This window comes from Acartia tonsa, chromosome 8, assembly GCF_053477335.1.
Source record: "Acartia tonsa isolate MP-2025a chromosome 8, ASM5347733v1, whole genome shotgun sequence".
In the NCBI taxonomy this organism is placed as follows: Eukaryota; Metazoa; Arthropoda; class Copepoda; order Calanoida; family Acartiidae; genus Acartia; species Acartia tonsa.
Window position 1 is genome coordinate 47,014,882 of NC_137267.1, and position 20,471 is coordinate 47,035,352.

Genomic DNA, 20,471 nt, shown 5'->3' on the forward strand with positions numbered 1-20,471 from the left:
CTAAAGGAGCCAACGAATAAGAAACGTTATCATAAAACTTTGGGGACAATAAACAGCCCAATGTGCCCTCCCTCCCTGCTATACATCAGATTACTATGAAGAATGGTTATTGATAAAAGGGGATTTATTCTTTAACCAACCATTTTTCAGAGGTTTCACAAATTTACAAAAAAATATTAAAACTTTTTACATCCCTATATAAAGTAATAGGATCTGTGTTTGTGTGTCTTTCTATCTCTAACAGCTAAACCCATATGGGTCTCCTTTCCAAAAGCAGCTTCTCATAGGTCCTGGAAATGTTTGTAACTACTATTCTAAAGGAAATCGCACCTAGAAAGTCCTATGTAAAGCTTTCCAAAGCCAATGTGTTTGACTTTGTGATATTGCAAAAACATCGTAAATTTTCTAGAGTATATTCACTTTTAGTATGAATGGAATATTTTTTGGGCTTCGAAACCGATTACTAACCGCTGGATTAGAACCGGTTCTCAGCCATACTGAAAACTATTGTGTAGCGTCGTATTACACACAAACTTCCACGAATATTAAAATAAAAAAATAATAATAATAACAGTTTTTTGGCCCGAGCCTTCGGCCCATCAGGGCTAGCAAAAATGGTTTTAATCCTAAATTTTTCATTTTTATACCCGCGGAAAGCTGTCTATAATACGATGCGAAAAATAACTATTCTTAATCCTGATACTTTAATACCAAGCTTTCAGTTAAAAGGAACCAAGAAGAATTTAAACCAAGGCCTCTCAAGTCACCAATTTTAATTGTTTTTTTTTAAAAACATATTAATTCTTAAGTTAATGCTACCATTTTCTTTTATCTAGATTATTTTACATGGGAGATTCCCATGACAATTAAAACCAGTTAATTAAAGCCGCCTGTAAGCCTCGGGGATGTCAAAATTTTACAATTATAAAAATCAGCTGGAAGTCTAGAACTGAACCAAATATGGAAATCCCACTTTTTAAAAGAATTACAAAGCATCCAAACGTATTTAACCCTTAACGGTCGGGGGGGGGGCGTTGAACGCCCCCCATCCGGTTTTTTCTATCTCATTTTCTGTGTGTGAAAGATAAAGAGCCCAAACTGCGTGACTTTTTAAGTTTGGGTATGACACATAACCGAGAGTTGAAATTTTTTGAATATCTCCATCCTGGCGGGCACAGGATGCCAGCAAACCTGGCAGGGTCATCCAGGTAAAGAGCAAAAATATTTTTTTGACTTAAAAAAAGCATTGTATCTTGCCAAAATACTAAAATATCCTCTAGTAGTACATCCTCATATTAAATACAGGTGTTCAAGTCAATTTCAGGTTCCAGGTATGCTCCTGCAGGTCCTGATCCTCCAGGTCTCCAGAAGTCTTTAAATTGCTCCTGTGGCCTCAATTTTTGACTTAGAGACTTCAAATTTTAAACTTAAGCTTTTCTAACATGTCTACATAACGCATTAAAATTTCATAAAGATCCGCCGCCGTTTTCCCGCCGACCGCCGACTGCGGCGGCTGGCAGCTGCCAAGTACAGCTGCGGCCGCTGAAATTTATATTTTGATATTTGAAATATAAAATTTAAATAAAGATTAACATTTTCTGCAAAAAAATTTTTATTCTAGCTTAAAAAATAAAAAAATTACAGCCGTTTGAAATTTTTAAGTAAAAAAGGACCTAAAAACAAAGGTTGTTAAATAAAAGGGTGAAGGAAGCGAAAATTGACCTTGACTTACTTAAGGTCGGAAATTCATCATAACACAGGGGACTTACACAAAATTTTTTAGCCCTCTAGCTCTAATAGGAACTGAGATAACGCCCCCCCCCCCCCCCCCCCGACTGATTAAGGTGTGGCAAGGGGCCCGACTGTAAAGGGTTAAATTTGAGGCTTATCGCGGTTGCCAAGCCCTGGTTATTACATTGTACAGTAAATTTCTGAGAGAGAGAGAGGAGACAATGATGTCTTTATAACACTAGTCCCCAAAGTTTTATAATAACGTTCTCTTATTCGTTGGCTTAACAACATTGGGGAATTTATGGGAATTTTGATTAGTTGGTTTATTAAGTTGGGTGTTCAAACTTTTTCAGCCATTAATTCTAATCTAAAGAATATTTTTTGCTTCATCATTATTGTTGTACATCAATTTATCAGCCATTGTCTTATCCCTTTAGATCCCTGGTAAATTTGCACCTAGAAATTCATTAACAATTCATTAGTAACGACACGTTTACTATTACATACTTTCTCTCTTTTCTCAAAACTTTATCAGCAATCAAAGAACGGTCAGATTGGTAAAATGGATAAATTTCTAGAAATCTAAAAGGATAAGACAATGGCCGATAGATAAATGTATATTAATAATAATGAAACAAAATATTTTTTCCTTTTGTATATTATAATTAGTGTTTGAAACTTTTGGACACTAAACTTTATTTAACCAACCAATCAAAATTCAATAGAAGTCCTCAAAGTAATTAAATAACGAATAAGAAAACGTTATTATGAAACTTTGGGTACAATAAATTGATGTACACACAAAACAAAACTTTCTTCATTGCTTAATATTTCCCGTATGGCTTTAAAACCGAGGATTATAAATCAAAACCAATTTTGTCATCCCAGGCTTTCGTCGGTTCGTGGCTAACAAGGCAAAAAGCTGTCTATAATACGATGTGATAAATAACTATTACATATGACTTTATCCCTACGTTATCATAAGACAATACGTTCTCTTACATCTTTACTTAATCAAATAATGTCAACAAAAGAAAAGTTTTTGTTGTTTAAGTTATACAAGACAGGTTTATTTAACCATCTTCTTTGTCACATATTTAGTAACAGAGATGGGTTTTTAAAAGATGCCGCGTTTTTTCTCGACATTTTTTACGCTATGAATAACAAGCGCGGCATTCTCGAAATCTAAACAGAGTAGACAACTATTTATTTAATTATTTCGCTTTTGTTGGTAGAGCCTTTTTAATAGAAAAACAAATTATCTTAAATCCATTTTTGCTGCATATTAATTAATATATCTTTTAAGAGCTATATTAGACATCATACAAATGGCTAAATTAATAATTTTTAAATTTTGAATTCTTAAGTTGTATACTCTGTTTAGATTTCGCGAATGCCGCGCTTGTTATTCATAGCGTAAAAAATGTCTAGAAAAACGCGGCATCTTTTAAAAACCCATCCCAGAGATGGGTTCTTAAAAAAGAATGCCGCGTTTTTTCGAAATTTTTTAGACATTGATTGATTGAACAAAGACGATATCGTTATACAGAGTTTACAATTTAAGAATTCAAAATTTTAAAATTATTATTTTAGCCATTTGTACAATGTTTAATACAGCTCTAAAAAGATGCATTAATTAATATACAGCAGAAATGGATTGAAGATAATTTGATTTTCTTCTATGAAGGCCGTACCAACGAAAGCGAATTATACAAATGGCTAAAATAATAATGTTAAAATTTTGAATTCTTAAGTTGTATACTCTGTATAACGATATCGTCTTCGTTCAATCAATAAATGTCTATAAAATGTCGAAAAAAACGCGGCATTCTTTTTTAAGAACCCATCTCAGTAGTCTGTAAATGGATATAGAATACGTAGAAACATTGACAGGGTAAAAGTTGTAGTCAATTTAGGTTGCTATTAAGGGGTGGATACAAAACGGCGATTTTCAAAACGGTTGATATTACAAAACAGTGAAATCACAAAACAGCGAATGTTACAAAACAAATATTTTACTAGGACCTATTAAAAAATCTACAATCAAAAATAAAGAAATATGTTCTAAAGTTGAAAAAAAAATCTTCCAATTTTAATAATTTAATGCATAAAGTCAATAGTCACTTAAAATTCATGAACGTTGCAAAGTTTATCCCGTCGAACAAAGGTGGAAACATACACACAACCCATTAAAAATCACCGTTTTGTATCCACTCACTAATAAGGACCTTATTTATTTATCAGTTTGTTCATCTAGTAGGAGGGGAGAGGATGGGGTAAAGGAGGGCTATACATTTAGCTAGCTGCTAATATCACTTTAAATTATTAAAGTACATGAAAATCTGGTTCAACATCCAAATAATAAAATATCGATTCTAAAATGTCTAACTATTCTGGATCAGAATGCTAAAAAGTGGAGCTATTTAAAGGTCCTGGAAAGGTTTTTGATTTGGAGGGTAATACCTCCATCCGGCCACCAACCCCAGATAAACCGTCCAAGAAAATAAACCACGCATACCCTCACCCCTATTGATTTTTTGGTCTACTTTTTCTATAACTAGCGGCTACGCCCCATAGAGGCCTCTAGTGGCACTTTAAATGTTTGGGGTTTTTAAAAAAATAATAAGATACCTTGCAATGTTGCTCTGGAGTCTCTATTAAATTGCTACGATACTTTGCAATTCGACGAAAAAAAATTTCTTTTGGGAGGGTGGTGGTACCCTCCCCCAAAATAGTTATAAACCTTCGCAGGACCTATGAGGTACTACCCTGTTTTGGAGAACCCGATCGGTTCAGCGGTTAGCGAGATCCTTCGGTACAAACACAGAGACACACAAACATCCTGTTACTTTAGTATAAGGATGTAGTGAAGGTTAAGTTATAGGCGATTGGCTCACCTATCCCACCCCCTTCCATCTTTGGAATGTGTGGGGCCTAAACACTAAATTAAGTATTATTATATAAAATGAACAATCTACACACTTACTTTTCTAATATTTCTGATTTTAGCTTCATAATACATTTTTCTTTCAAAAAAAACTTAAAAAGATTTCCGTTTTCTGTAGTATAAGAAAAGGATTCTGTTAAAAAAAATTCTGCGGCAATTTTACATTAAAAAACCCGAGGCATTTGCGTAAATGATAAAAATTGTACCTACGTTGCTATGGCGGGCACGTGACACAAGTAGTCGGTGCAGGGGGAATGATTTGCCATTAAACATGGGCAACCATTACCATTCAAAACTAGGACTTTCAGACAAAGATCGAGCAATGAAAATCCCCTGGCTAAATAGGTAGGTATGTTACATTAAAATAAAAAAAATTTAGAAATTATTTCAAAGATTTTAACTATACCTATTACCTATTGATTATGATTTTTAAAAATGAAACCTTTTCAAGGTCTTTTTCCTCTTAACTTAATGTTTTTCATCAGTTTTTCCACTTTATGAAAATTATTTATCCTGTTTAATACGTTTTTAAATCTATTCATCTTAAAAGTATTTTTTACTACTTATAATAAAGTACTAGGATGTCTATTTGTTTGTTTGTAACGAAGGATCTTGCATATCGCTGATCCGATATGGTTCTCCTTTACAGAGTAACTTCTCATAAGTCCTGGAAAGGTTTATAAAACTATTCTGGGGGAGAGTACCTTCCCAAGAGAAATCGCCCTACTGGTGTGTCCCTATAGGTATCCACCTCTCCACTACCCCTAGTTGTCTCCTACCTTACAGGTGTGTCACTATAGATATCCACCTCTCCACTACCCCTAGTTATCTTCTACCTTACAGGTGTGTCCCTATAGGTATCCACCTCTCCACTACCCCTAGTTGTCTCCTACCTTACAGGTGTGTCCCTATAGATATCCACCTCTCCACTACCCCTAGTTGTCTCCTACCTTACAGGTGTGTCCCTATAGATATCCACCTCTCCACTACCCCTAGTTGTCTCCTACCTTACAGGTGTGTCCCTATAGGTATCCACCTCTCCACTACCCCTAGTTGTCTCCTACCTTACTGATGTGTCCCTATAGATATCCACCCCGCCACTACCCCTAGTTGTCTCCTACCTTACAGGTGTGTCCCTATAGATATCCACCTCTCCACTACCCCTAGTTGTCTCCTACCTTACAGGTGTGTCCCTATAGATATCCACCTCTCCACTACCCCTAGTTGTCTCCTACCTTACAGGTGTGTCCCTATAGGTATCCACCTCTCCACTACCCCTAGTTGTCTCCTACCTTACAGGTGTGTCCCTATAGGTATCCACCTCTCCACTACCCCTAGTTGTCTCCTACCTTACTGGTGTGTCCCTATAGATATCCACCTCTCCACTACCCCTAGTTGTCTCCTACCTTACAGGTGTGTCCCTATAGATATCCACCTCTCCACTACCCCTAGTTGTCTCCTACCTTACAGGTGTGTCCCTATAGGTATCCACCTCTCCACTACCCCTAGTTGTCTCCTACCTTACAGGTGTGTCCCTATAGATATCCACCTCTCCACTACCCCTAGTTGTCTCCTACCTTACAGGTGTGTCTCTATAGGTATCCACCTCTCCACTACCTCTAGTTGTCTCCTACCTTACAGGTGTGTCCCTATAGATATCCACCCCGCCACTACCCCTAGTTGTCTCCTACCTTACAGGTGTGTCCCTATAGATATCCACCCCGCCACTACCCCTAGTTGTCTCCTACCTTACTGGTGTGTCCCTATAGATATCCACCTCTCCACTACCCCTAGTTGTCTCCTACCTTACAGGTGTGTCCCTATAGGTATCCACCTCTCCACTACCCCTAGTTGTCTCCTACCTTAGAGGTGTGTCCCTATAGGTATCCACCTCTCCACTACCCCTAGTTGTCTCCTACCTTACTGATGTGTCCCTATAGATATCCACCCCGCCACTACCCCTAGTTGTCTCCTACCTTACAGGTGTGTCCCTATAGGTATCCACCTCTCCACTACCCCTAGTTGTCTCCTACCTTACTGGTGTGTCCCTATAGATATCCACCTCTCCACTACCCCTAGTTGTCTCCTACCTTACAGGTGTGTCCCTATAGATATCCACCTCTCCACTACCCCTAGTTGTCTCCTACCTTACAGGTGTGTCCCTATAGATATCCACCCCGCCACTACCCCTAGTTGTCTCCTACCTTACTGGTGTGTCCCTATAGATATCCACCTCTCCACTACCCCTTGTTGTCTCCTACCTTACAGGTGTGTCCCTATAGATATCCACCCCGCCACTACCCCTAGTTGTCTCCTACCTTACTGGTGTGTCCCTATAGATATCCACCCCGCCACTACCCCTGGTTGTCTCCTACCTTACAGGTGTGTCCCTATAGATATCCACCCCGCCACTACCCCTAGTTGTCTCCTACCTTACTGGTGTGTCCCTATAGATATCCACCTCTCCACTACCCCTAGTTGTCTCCTACCTTACAGGTGTGTCCCTATAGGTATCCACCTCTCCACTACCCCTAGTTGTCTCCTACCTTACAGGTGTGTCCCTATAGGTATCCACCTCTCCACTACCCCTAGTTGTCTCCTACCTTACTGATGTGTCCCTATAGATATCCACCCCGCCACTACCCCTAGTTGTCTCCTACCTTACAGGTGTGTCCCTATAGATATCCACCTCTCCACTACCACTAGTTGTCTCCTACCTTACAGGTGTGTCCCTATAGATATCCACCCCGCCACTACCCCTAGTTGTCTCCTACCTTACTGGTGTGTCCCTATAGATATCCACCTCTCCACTACCCCTAGTTGTCTCCTACCTTACAGGTGTGTCCCTATAGATATCCACCCCGCCACTACCCCTAGTTGTCTCCTACCTTACAGGTGTGTCCCTATAGATATCCACCCCGCCACTACCCCTAGTTGTCTCCTACCTTACAGGTGTGTCCCTATAGATATCCACCCCGCCACTACCCCTAGTTGTCTCCTACCTTACTGGTGTGTCCCTATAGATATCCACCCCGCCACTACCCCTGGTTGTCTCCTACCTTACAGGTGTGTCCCTATAGATATCCACCCCGCCACTACCCCTAGTTGTCTCCTACCTTACTGGTGTGTCCCTATAGATATCCACCTCTCCACTACCCCTAGTTGTCTCCTACCTTACAGGTGTGTCCCTATAGATATCCACCCCGCCACTACCCCTAGTTGTCTCCTACCTTACAGGTGTGTCCCTATAGATATCCACCTCGCCACTACCCCCTTCTTGATTGTCTCCTGTCATTTTCTGAAAATAATAATCCTATTATATAAAGTAGAAAGGGTTTTTGTCTGGGGCTAAAGATTTCAATAACTAATGAAAAGATTGACTTCTTCGTTTTAAGAAAGCTTCTGGATTTTTCTAGATAATTTAATTTTATATCTAAATTTAGTTTTAGGCTATTTTCCTTTTTTGAACATAGTGATCCTTCCCCCCTATAAACCCAATACATTCTAAATATATTAAAATAGCTAAAAACGAGTTTCTTGGATATATTTCTAGGGTAACTTGTGTATTATTAATATTTGATATCATTTACGTATAAAACTTTTTATTCTTCAACATAAAAATGTTCAATATAAGTAAGGTTCAAAAATAGTTTGTTAAAGAATGTAATAAAGTTTTTATACCAATCAAATTCTATGTAGGTAATGAGTTTCTATAACCGTTTAATTATTATTATAAAAAAAAATAAAAAGCCGTTTTCACGGGGAGAGCATAGGCCGCTGACAATTTGTCAGTGTTTCTGTAACAATGTGGCTTTTTTATGGATAAGGGATAGAGTTGTCTGCCCTAAGCCCTATGATTGCGGTGTAAAGCGTCCATTTGCCCAACAGACAACCAACCCTTTGAGTGCACGACCTTTGTCTGAGAAGTCCTAACTGTGCATGGTAATGTGTTGCGCCTGTTTTTGGGCCAAAGCATTCCCCCTACTCTGACTATTTATATCGCGATGCGGTAGGTGTTGTAGTTGTTGTTGTAGCCAAGATTCTCTGAAGTTAGGACTCAGATGCACACGGAGACTGGAAATGAGAATCTTTTGGCCAATCTTAGATTGGTAAGCTTCGCGCACAGCTGATTGTATTCTATGTTACATTACAAGCTGACCCGCAATTCTCGTGGGAGCTACTCAATTATTACATCACCCTGGCCTAGAGTTTTGGCAGGTGTTCCATATTAAGCCACCCTAATTAATGGCACTCTCATACGAGGAGCATGGATGAGGGAAAGCATGGTTAGAGCTGCTTGATTTGTAGAATCCTAACTTCCTACAAATCTCCCCCCTTACAACCCTAGGGCATCTTAGGGAAGGTTGCGTGATCATAATCTGACAAATGATATGCGGTAGGTGTTGAGCCACGGTCGCGGGTATTTAATTATTTTTTAAAATTATTATAGTTTAATAATTAATTTCAAAATAGAATAAATAAACTAGTTACTTTAGGCTATTCAGTTAATTATTCATCTTAATAAATAAAAGATTTTTGATTTAAAATATCTTTAATTAATTCTTGGAACTGTTTTTATAAATGACTAGAAAAGAGATTTTTTTCTAAAAAAATTAAATAAAAAAAAATATGGATAGAATATACGTGGATATTATGACCGGGGAAAAATTGTCGTCAATTTAGGTTGCTAAATTGGTAGGCTAAATTTAGCGTCTTGAGTTTTTTAATACTTGTCATTATCATCATTATATATAATATCTTTTAAAATTTGGTTCGATTCTCGGAAGTGAATTATAGAGAACACCAAAAAAATTTTAAATTATAAAAAGCATTTTAAAATATTACTAGAATATGGAATCCGCCAGAAATAAGAATCCGGAATCCGCAAGAATCCGCCATTTTTTGGAGGGATTCTTGTAATAATCCGAATCCGGTCCAAAAATTTGACGGATTGCCATCCCTAGTGCACACACTAATGAAATGTCAGTTATGAAAAACAAACAATGTTTTGAAATGTTGAAAAGAGGTCAAGTAAAGGTTTAAACTTGAAAAGCCATTAGTCTAGACTTACTAACAACAACAATGGATATATTGTTACTTGGATGTTGCACCACATTTTCATGTACTCTGGTATAGTAATACTAGAAGTTTGCTAAAATAAAGATAACCCCAATCCACCCCTATCCCTTTTCCTGTTGAGTCCATGTTAAATTGACAACATTTTTTTCTCCTGTAAATATCCACTCATATTCTATATCTATTACTACGAAGTATATAAAAAGAACAAACATGGATTTTTTGACAAGTCATTTGTACTAAAAATATTAAAAGTTTTGGCCTGACAAATAATATTTACTCCTGTTCTTAGTAGCGAGAATACTCTGTAGTTTAAACTGTCGGTCTATCTGTCCGTCTGTCTGAAACGTTTTCAGGGATACGTAATTTTCTCGGCTCCTTTCAATTAAATTTTTGTGTCTATAGGTGAAAGGTCAACATTATTTTCATAAAGAATTTGGATATAGTCCCTTTCATGACATCGCCTCTTAAGGGGCGTTTCGTCGTATTTTCACAGTAGCTTTTAATAGGTATTTTAGGTTATGTGATTGCCCCGCAGGGTTAGGCAATTGGACACGAAGAGTTAGTGCCCCCCTGCAGAGCCTAGAAATAGAAGAAAATCTAATTTGAAAATACGACGAAACATCCCTAAAAGGCGTGGTCACGAAAGGAACTATACCCAAAAATTTTAACATAGAGGTATCGCCAATGGACATTAAATTATCCTATATTGTTATCTCCCTCCTTTCAATTATCAATGTTAATATCAATTAAAAAAGAGAAAATACAGTAATAAGGAGTTGATTTAAAAAACATATTTATAAATGTATTTTAGACTAAAACAGTGCATTTGATACAGAACATATATAGCAATGTTGTCAGGAATTTTGATTGTATTTCTTCATGGAACAAATAGATAACATAACTCATAACTCAGTTTAAGAGTAGCTTCTCTGTTAAAAATTAATATAATGAAGTTTTCTGTTTGTTTCCGAATTAATTTAAACAAATACAAGATGAAATAATATACAACACATACAAAATATAAATCACTAGGAATCATATGACTGTGTACGAGATGACCGTCAAGCCCAAACAAATATATTCACTAATTCACCTACTAAACACAGTAACAAACAGTACACACCTATTGCATAATGTGCTCAGGGAGAGAGGGGACATTCACATTGGGCTGTTTATTAAACTAGTACCCAAAGTTTAAAACTGACGGTTTCTTATTCGTTGGCTTAACAACTTTAGAACTTCTATTGAATTTTGATTGGTTGAATCATCGTATTACAGACAGCTTTCCGCAGATAATTTAATGGCTGAAATTCAGTTCGAATCCAACGGATATTAATCGGTTTCGAAGCCATACTGAAAACAACTTTATGGCTTTTAGCTGTAAGTGATTAGGCTTCACTAATAACTATGAAATCTTACTAAAAATTTTTTGTCTTTAACTATTGCAAGGTTATTTTTATTTTTACAGGTAGAAAAAAATGCAAAGATTGCCACTTAATTTGATGTCAAGTGTTATTACAGTAAAACTTAAAATTTCAAATTAGGTATTAGCAAATAATTTCAATTTTTTTAAGGTTTTTAGTAGAAAAGCTACTCTACAACTCGCGTCGTCCGTCCGTCTGTACGGCTACTTTTATGACCTTACACCCAGTCTATTGTTTTGTCCGTCGGCCTGTCAGTAATGAAATGTATTCATTTTCAATGAAGAAATGTGATTTAATTCTAAAGAATAGCTAATATTTTTATGTGAATTTTCTTTTTACCGTTAGGCATCTACTTAACTTATGCATTCGTTTACTTTCCTTGGTATTTTTCTAATGCTATATGTAAATGATTTTATATATAATCATTTATATATTTCATTATTAGATATCAAAGTAAATCTGTAGCAAAATTTGAATTAATTTGGCTGCTTTTTAAAAGCTTATGTGTTGCTACTTGGAAAGCTTAAAAAGGCGGGCCTGAGACCGGGTCCATAATTGTCTAATATCAGAGTATCACATAAGTATTTCTACCTTGTCTAAGATGTAACTGTATAGTAATTCTACTGGAAATTACTGACTAAAGAAATCTACTAAAGTCATGCTTTTTCATGCCCCACCCCCGCCCATTATGACACACCCCTTGCCCCAATTTATTGAGGTGTAAGTTTGCTTCCCCCATGATTTGGGAAGCAAGGCTTTTCTATGATTAGGATATGTACGTCTTTATAACAGTGCAGTGATACAATATTCAATGCATTTGTTGGCATCGTTGCGGAGCTGTTTGATTTTGGTGCGGCTCCGGCTTCGCAGAGCCGTCTGTGATAATGGCGGCTCCGGCTCCGACCTAAAATCAAGAAAAACTTGACATATTTTTTCCCCCACGTCTATTTTTGACTCTTGAAGGTTTTAAAAGTTAAATTTTTGATAAAAATAGACTTGAAAAACTTAAAAAGGGCATTTGCACATGCCATAACAGAGTTACCATATTATAATTTATAATAAATCTCTTTATTTATCTATTTCGGAGCCGTTTTTTTAACGAAAATTACGGCTCAGGCTCCAGCAAAATAGGGCGGCTCCACGGCTCCGCAACACTGTTTGTTGGTTTTATGAACGTTATGAAACTTCTCGGTGTTAGTTGTACAAGGAAGGAAACTGCGCTTTGCCACAGGGATCTAAAGGGATAGGACAATGGCCGATAAATTGATGTATATCCCCAATGAGCATACACAAAATTATCCCTTGTATAGATACTATTAGTGGTTGAAACGTTTGGACACTGAAGTATATAAACCAACCCATCAAAATTCAATAAAAGTCCCCAAAGTTGTTAAGCCAACGCATATGAAAACGATATTTTAAAACATTGGGGACTAGTGCAATAAAGAGCCCATTGTCCTTTCCCTGCCTGGTTTGACAACGTAACGTGAAAATTGTTTCAACCATTTTGTTTATCTGACAAATACAACACTCCAGACCACAAACAATGAGCTAGAATATTATCTATCTATGTATCTATCCCTGCTACTAATATTTCTGTTCAAATATTTTTATTTGCAAATAGTTGCGACATATTGCAGAATATGCGAATATTTAAAGAAAGAAAAATATTTGTTGTCAAATAGAATAGCAAGCAATTTTATTCTAATTTGTATTATAGCTCTCTAGGGGCAATTGGGAAGTGGGAAAGGGGGGTATTTTCAATCATAGTTTAGAAAAGAAATAGTAAAAAAAGTTTATTTTAGGGAGGGTGATTTTTTCTCGTGCGATTTCTCTTAGGTGGGTTGTGTTACCCTCACCCAAAATAGTTGGAAAAAACCTTCACAGGACCTACGAGAGACTACTTTGTATAGAAGAACCGTATTGGTCTAGCTGCTACTGAGATCCTTCGCTACAAACAAAAAACCTTACGACTTTATTAGGATGGTTATCTCGCTGAGTTCTTTACGTTGGAGAAACTTCTAATAGGTTGACATATAATATATTTTAAGTCTTGGAATGGTTTTAGTCTACTTTGCTACTTTGCTACTCACTCCATACCCCTTCAAATTTAGAACCGCAAGAAGCTAAAGGCCCATCCGCTTGTTGACATTATAAAAGTAGAATTGAGTGCTTAACTAACCCTTAACGGTCGGGGGGGGGGGGGGGGGGGCGTTGAACGCCCCCCCATCCGGTTTTTTCTATCTCATTTTCTGTGTGTGAAAGATAAAGAGCCCAAACTGCGTGACTTTTTAAGTATGGGTATGACACATAACTGACACATAACATACTGATCCTCCAGGTCTCCAGAAATATTGAAAAGGCTCCTGTGGCCGCAATTTTTGACTTAAAGACTTCAAATTTTAAACTTCAGCTTTTCTTACATGTCTCCATAACGTATCAAAATTTCATAAAGATCCGCTGCCGTTTTTCTGCCGACCGCCGGCTGCAATTTATATTTTGATATTTCTAATGTTAAATTTATACAAAGATAAACATTTTCTGGAAAAAAATTGTTCTTCTGGCTTCAAAAATAAGAAAATTACAGCCGTCTGAAATTTTTAAGTAAAAAAAGATCTAAAAACAAAGGTTGTTAAATAAGGGGTGAAGGAAGCGAAAGTTGACTTAGACTTATAAAAAGTCGGAAATTCATTGTCAAACAGGGGACTTGCACAAAAAAATTTAGCCCTCTAGCCCTAATATGAACTGAGATAATAAGGTTCGATTAAGGTTCGGCAAGGGGCCCGACTGTAAAGGGCTAAAGACATTACACATAGTTCCTAATGCTATGTCAGATGCGCGTCTAAAATAGTTAAAGCCTTTGCCCAAAACAGGCGCAACTCATTAGGACTTCCAGAAAAGGGTCTTGCAATCAAAGAGTTAGTTGACTGTTTCTTGTTTATTTTGATTTTTACAGCTTGAATACAATTGTAAAACTTTAACAGACAGAAAAAGCAAAATAGTCTTCTTCAGACTAAATAACATAGCATTAAAAGGATATAAATAATGTTTTTCTGTGACCAAAGCATTTTTGTTTCTGCGATAAATTGGTATACTTCAATGTAGTGTAAAGGGATGGGTACAGGTTGAAGAAATGATAAATTGGTATACTTCAATATAGTGTAAAGGGATGGGTATAGTTTGAACAAATGCTATCTTAAAACAAAATTTTTGCCAAGTAAAAAATCTCTTATAATGTTTGACATTAACTTGAAGTTCAATGCAAAGAGTGATTATTTTTGACCAGCTAAAAAATAATTTACCAAAAAAACGAGAGATGAATAGTGGTATTTTTTACCACTTAGAAAGCTCTTTGGAAAAGTGTCTATTTTTGTTAAGATTAAATGGATCTAATCCTTTATACTAAAGTAACTGGATGTCTATTTGTCTGTGTGTCTATTTGTACCGAAGGATCTTGCTAACCGCTGAACCGATTGGGTTATCCTTAACAGGGTAGCTTCTCATAAGTCCCAGGAAGGTTTATAACTATTTTCATGGAAGGTAGGTGGGACACCCCCCTCCCCCCGAAAAAAAATTTCCACCCCCCTAATTTTTTAAAAACTTTTTCTTTTATAATCTAAAACAAGAAATTGGGTTATCAAATTCGACTCCCCCCCCTCAAGTGCCCCTAGAGGCCTATAGGGGCTTAGCCGCTAGTTTAAAAAAAAGGACTAATACACTTCTGATAGGCTAACCGTTATAGCCGAAATGGCAATAAGTCTCTTTTTTAGTGTTGATGTGCAAGGACGACCAAGATTTTTTTTGAGGTGGGGGGGGGGGGGTAAAATGAGAGGGTTCAAATTTTGAGTTTATCCCCCTCCTTGGACGTCTATGTTGATGAAATAAAGGATATTAAATCCCATATTACTACTACTAAGTTAGGACTTTCAGACAAAGGCCTTGCTACAAAGAGTAGGTTGTCTAACGGTGTCACTTATATTTAGACTTGAAAAGTTAATAAGCCAAACAACTTATCCCACACCTCTGATGTTTAACGCAATATTTATAAAAGCAAGCTAGGAAAAAAGTAAATTTATGGTTCAGAGTTTTCTTGTCAACTTTTTAAGTATTCTAGCTTTTCATTTTTATTATCTTTGCCTCGGCTTCGATAAAGACAAAAGGAAACCAGGGAGGGAGGGAGGGGTCATTGGGATGTTTATTACACTAGTCCCTAAAGTTTGATAATAACGTGTTCATATTCGTTGGCTTAACATATTTGGGGACTTTAATTTAGTGTCCAAATGTTACAACCACTAATTAAAATATCTATAGCTGGGGTTATTTTGTGTATCATCATTTAGGATATACATAAATTTATCGCCATTGTCCTATCCATTTAGATCCCTGAAAGAAAACACTCTACTCGCCCAACAATTTCATCCTTTTTATAAAAGTAACCTGATGTTTATCAGCCTGTGTGTTTTAATAGCGAAGGATCTCGCAATCTGCTGAACCGATATGGTTTTCTTAACAGTGAAGATTCTTATAGGTCCTGGAAAAGAATCTCCCCCCCCCCAAAAAAAAACGAAATACATTCAAAGAAATTTCTTTTAAAAATAAAATTGCCCTAAAAGTTTTTTAGGAGCTAGGCCGCTAGTATAATAATATGATTTTTTTTCAATTTCTATACATTTATTTTTTTAATGACTAATGATGATTATCGGCTTGTTAACTAACTCACCGTTCGTCTGTCCATAGGCTTCCAATGAACAATCACCGCTACTAAGGATGTTGTAATCCTTGTTAAACTATACTGATCAATTAAATTGAATTTAACGTAATCTTAAGATTTTACTCCAAAATGCCTACATTGAAATTAATAGATATATTATTACATGAATGTTGCACCAAATATTCATGTACTCTTATAAAGTGATACTCACAGCTGGCTCAAGTAACGTTACACCCCATCCCTTTTCCCTTTACTGGATGAACAAGCATACCAATAAATAAGGTTCAAATTACAAATACACCCCATCCATCCACTTTTTACCATTCCCTTCCCTCCTACTGGATGTACGAGCTGACCAATTAAAGATGTTTACATTAGCAACCTAAATAAACAAATTTTCCTGTCAATATATCCATGTATTATATATCCATTTAGGAATCAATCAACCTACGAACAAGGATAACTATAAACCTATAAACGCAGCAAAGCAAAATGAGATAACAACCGTATATACCCAGGAATAAGGTATAACCAACAAGCAAAATAAATCTAAAAAAATATTTGGGGGGCAAATGGAGAGGTCGTCAATTTTACGATTTGTTGCCCCCAAACGACAGCTGAAAAACACGTATAGGTTTCGTGATTTTCTTCCGAATTAATTTCGTTATTGGTATGAGCTGGTATATACCACTGAACCGATATGGTTCTCTTAACAGTAAAGATTCTTATATATCCTGGAGAGGTTTATAACTGTTTTGCGGGAGGGTAAAACCACCCTCCCATGAGAAATGGCCCTTAGAAAAATTACCCCCCACCTCAAGTGCCCCTAAAGGCCTCTAGGGTCGTAGCCTCTAGTTCTACTGGAAAGAAATCCCCTAGTAACAAATTTGGAGGAGAGGATTTTTAGAAATCATTAGGGATAAGACAATGAACGATAAAAGGATAAACAAAAATTAACTCTTCTGTAAATCGAAATTATTGGTTAAAAAGTTTGGACACTATTAGATCGAAACCAACTAATCAAACTTCAATAAAAATACCCAAAATTATTTAATCAATAAACAAGATATCTACCGTGGTTATAAATGAGTTGTACTGGCGTAATATACAGTTCAAAGTCCCCTCCCTCCCTGGATTAAAATAATCTTCCATTGTCTTATACTTAGAATTCAGAAAACTTGGAAATTGATTGATTCTGCGAAAGCATTTAAGAAATTTACATTTCTAAGAGAAACAGAAATTCTTTGTTTTGGTTGCGAAGCTAAGCTCTATAATTCACTTTGTCCGTCCGTCCGTAATCAATGAATTGGGGGAAACGTAATTTTTTCGGCTCCTATTCAATATAAACAGCTGAAATTTTTAGTGAAGATTCCCACTATAAATGCCCATCTAATATATACATTGTTTTGTCCGTCTGTTTGTTATTTGGGGTGCTAGATTGACTTCTAGATTTTTACGTTTTCGTGATTTTCTCAACTCCTTTTCAAGATAAAGGGCTGAAATTTTTAGGGATTAATTATTTTTATATTCAACATAGTTTTACTAAGTTTCATTAATATTTTTTTTTTTTTAATTGGGGTGCTAGATCGATTCCTAGATTTTTTTAGGTTTTTATGGTTTTCTCAATTTCTATTCAGGATTGACGGTTGAAATTATCAGGGATTGAGTATGCTCATGTTATACATATTTCCATCAAGTCTCATTAGGATTTGTCTATTAATTGCGGTGCTAGATCGATTCCTAGATTTTTAAGTTTTCATGATTATAAGGTTGCGTGATTTTAAAGGTGTGATGATTTCCCTAATTTACCAATGTCCAATATTAATATTTATTATATGACACTGCTTTATAGTATTTTTTTCCTGATATACAATCATAATTCTTTAGCTTCGCTACTTATGGATGTTGTCATCCTTGTTTCTTTCCAAGTATTAAATTCGAATGAAAGAATATAATAGTAAAGGATGACAACAAGAACAAATGTATAAAACAAACGTGAGGTCAATGTAAGTCACTGATAATATTAGATTAGGGAATTCTTCCTTATAAATTTCAGAAGCTAATTTCCGAGAGGGCTTTAAAATTACATTAGTTACTTCCTTAATTAATAACTCTGGGGATAATTGTTCCAAGTCAACCCTTTAATGACAAAAACTTTTTAAATTTTAATCTTATAATTGTACATTTTATATCCGCGGAAAGCTATCTTTAATACGATGTGATAAATAACTATGAAACTTGTCATACCACCCTCGCTCCCTTAATTTTTTTTATTATGCGTAGTTTATATCAAAATTAAGCTTGTTAAAGGATTAAAACATGTTGTTAAATTCTAAGATATAAAAAATTATTAATTTTCTAAATCAATTGAATTTAAAAGTCCTGTTTAAAATTAAATTTGACGCAGTATTTTGATTTGAGACATTGCGTTTAAAAAAGAGCATTTTTAATAGGTAGTTAATATTATAGTGTAAATAATTAAACTATAACAAGGATGACAACATCCATAAGTAGCAAAGCTCCAAAATTATGGATAGATATCCGGAAAAAATTAACTATAGAGCAGTTTAAAAAACATTAAATTCAAAAATATTAATGTGGGGATATGTAAATTGTGAACTTATTTAATCCCTAAAAATAATAGCCGTCTATCTTGAATAGGAGTAAAGAAAATAATGAAAACTTGAAAATCTAGGAATCGAACTAGGAACTAGGAACTCCAAAATTATGGATAGATATCCGGAAAAAATTAACTAGAGAGCCGTTTAAAAAAAAACATTAAATTCAAAAGTATCTAAACCTTGTAAGATTTATAACGTGAAAATCTAGGAATCAGAATATTAAAGTATTCCATCCCTGAAAATTTCAGCTATCTATCTTGAATAAGAGTTGAGAAAATCATGAAAACTTTAAAAAATAGGAATCGATTTAGCACCCCAATTAATTGACAAATCTTAATGAAACTTGGTAAAATTTTGAAGAATGTTAACATATTTAATCAGTGAAAATATCAGCCTTCTATCTTTTACAGGATCCGAGAAAATCTCGTTTCCCCCAAAACGTTTCAGACATACATACAGACGGCCATTTCAAATCATAGAGGAGTTTCGCTACTAAAAATGAATACAACGCAAAAAATGTATGAATAAAAAACGTGCATTATAATGATCAAAAAGTTTGAAATTATTTTAAAAACATTATCTATGAATGAATAAACAAAACTTTAATCAACAAAATAATTTAATCTTTTCTTTTTCAGGGAGAGAGGGGACATTGGGATATTTATTACACTAGTCCCAAGCGTTTTCTTCTTTGTTGGCTTGGCAACTTTTAAACTTTTATTGAATTTTGATTGGTTGGTTCATTAAGTTGAATATTTAAATGTTCCAACCACTAATTGTAATCTACAGAAAGGGCAATTTTGTGTATCATCAATTTATCTGCAATTGTCTTATCTCTTTATATCCCTGTGGTTTTTATATTTAAAGAAATTAACTGCGAAATAATTCAAGAAAATAAAAACATTTATAAACATTATGTACATTGTGTTTTTACTTTTAAATTAATTTTCTGATTTGAGGCTTGACACTCAATATTCGAGTTTATGTTCGTTTGTTCTAACGTCTGAATTCATTCCTTCGCTTAAATAAAGGTTGTTTCATCCTTGTTTTATTAGGATTAAATTGTAAGCTATCTACCTATTTATTAAAGATCATTCATACCCAATCAAGAAAGATACAAGCAATATTTTTAAAGCCATAAAGGGGACTATGTAAGAAAGAGAGCACTGATGTAAGGCATTTTTGAGTTGATATACTTTCTTTGTGTTACTGTTTCTTTCTGATTGAAAAAAGTTTAGGTTCAAAATGCAAATCAAATGATTCGACGCAAAAGCATACTTTTTCTATGACAAATGAATATTTAGCCAAATGGGTGGTATATTGTAATAGTGAAAACATGTTGATTAATGCACTTTTTTATTTTACAGCATTTTTTGGCACAGTGAACTCAACAAAACATTTGATGGTATTTCTTCAAAAATTCAAAACATTTCAAAGTTTTTTTTTCATATAAAACAATGATAAAACCTATTAACCTTAAAGTACTTCTAGAAGGTGCTTAAAATCACTTGCTTTCATTCGTGCATAGTCCCTTTTTAAACAATATAAAATAAAGTATTTTTGCCAATAAATAATGCCATGCAAACCAAGATTTAAAACTAAAAAATATAATTATTTTTCTCGTATTCATTTGAATCCGGTGGATAGGAACCGGTTCTAATCCATGAGAAAAAACTATGTCTAGCATCGTATTATTTATCGTATTTTTTAGCCGGTGCCTTCGGCACTTTGGGGCTAAGAAAACTAGTTTTAATCTCATAATAGTACTTTCTATATCCACGGAAAGCCATTTAGAATACGATGCGAGAAATAACTATTCATGCTTTTGTTTACCTTAAACAATTATATACCGAGATTATTTTACATAGAAAACATCATAGATTCTGAAAATAACACATTTTTTTACTTATTTTTACTTTATTTTTAGTTACATATATTTTTTTTTTACAAAATTATTA

At 35.2% G+C, this 20,471-nt stretch overlaps 1 protein-coding gene across 1 annotated transcript in view; it reads right to left on the minus strand.

The window, feature by feature from the left end:
* The window catches only part of LOC145327135 (mitochondrial fission process protein 1), a 44,266-nt gene extending 23,868 nt beyond the window's left edge, over positions 1 to 20,398 (minus strand). Inside the window, exons 1-2 of the mRNA XM_080170697.1 lie at positions 20,347 to 20,398; positions 7,909 to 7,976 (exon numbers count right to left, since the gene is read on the minus strand). Coding sequence (XP_080026823.1) covers positions 7,909 to 7,973 — 65 coding nt within the window. The 5' untranslated portion in view covers positions 7,974 to 7,976; positions 20,347 to 20,398. The remainder of the gene's footprint in view (positions 1 to 7,908; positions 7,977 to 20,346) is intronic.
* Positions 20,399 to 20,471: the final 73 nt, after the last annotated feature.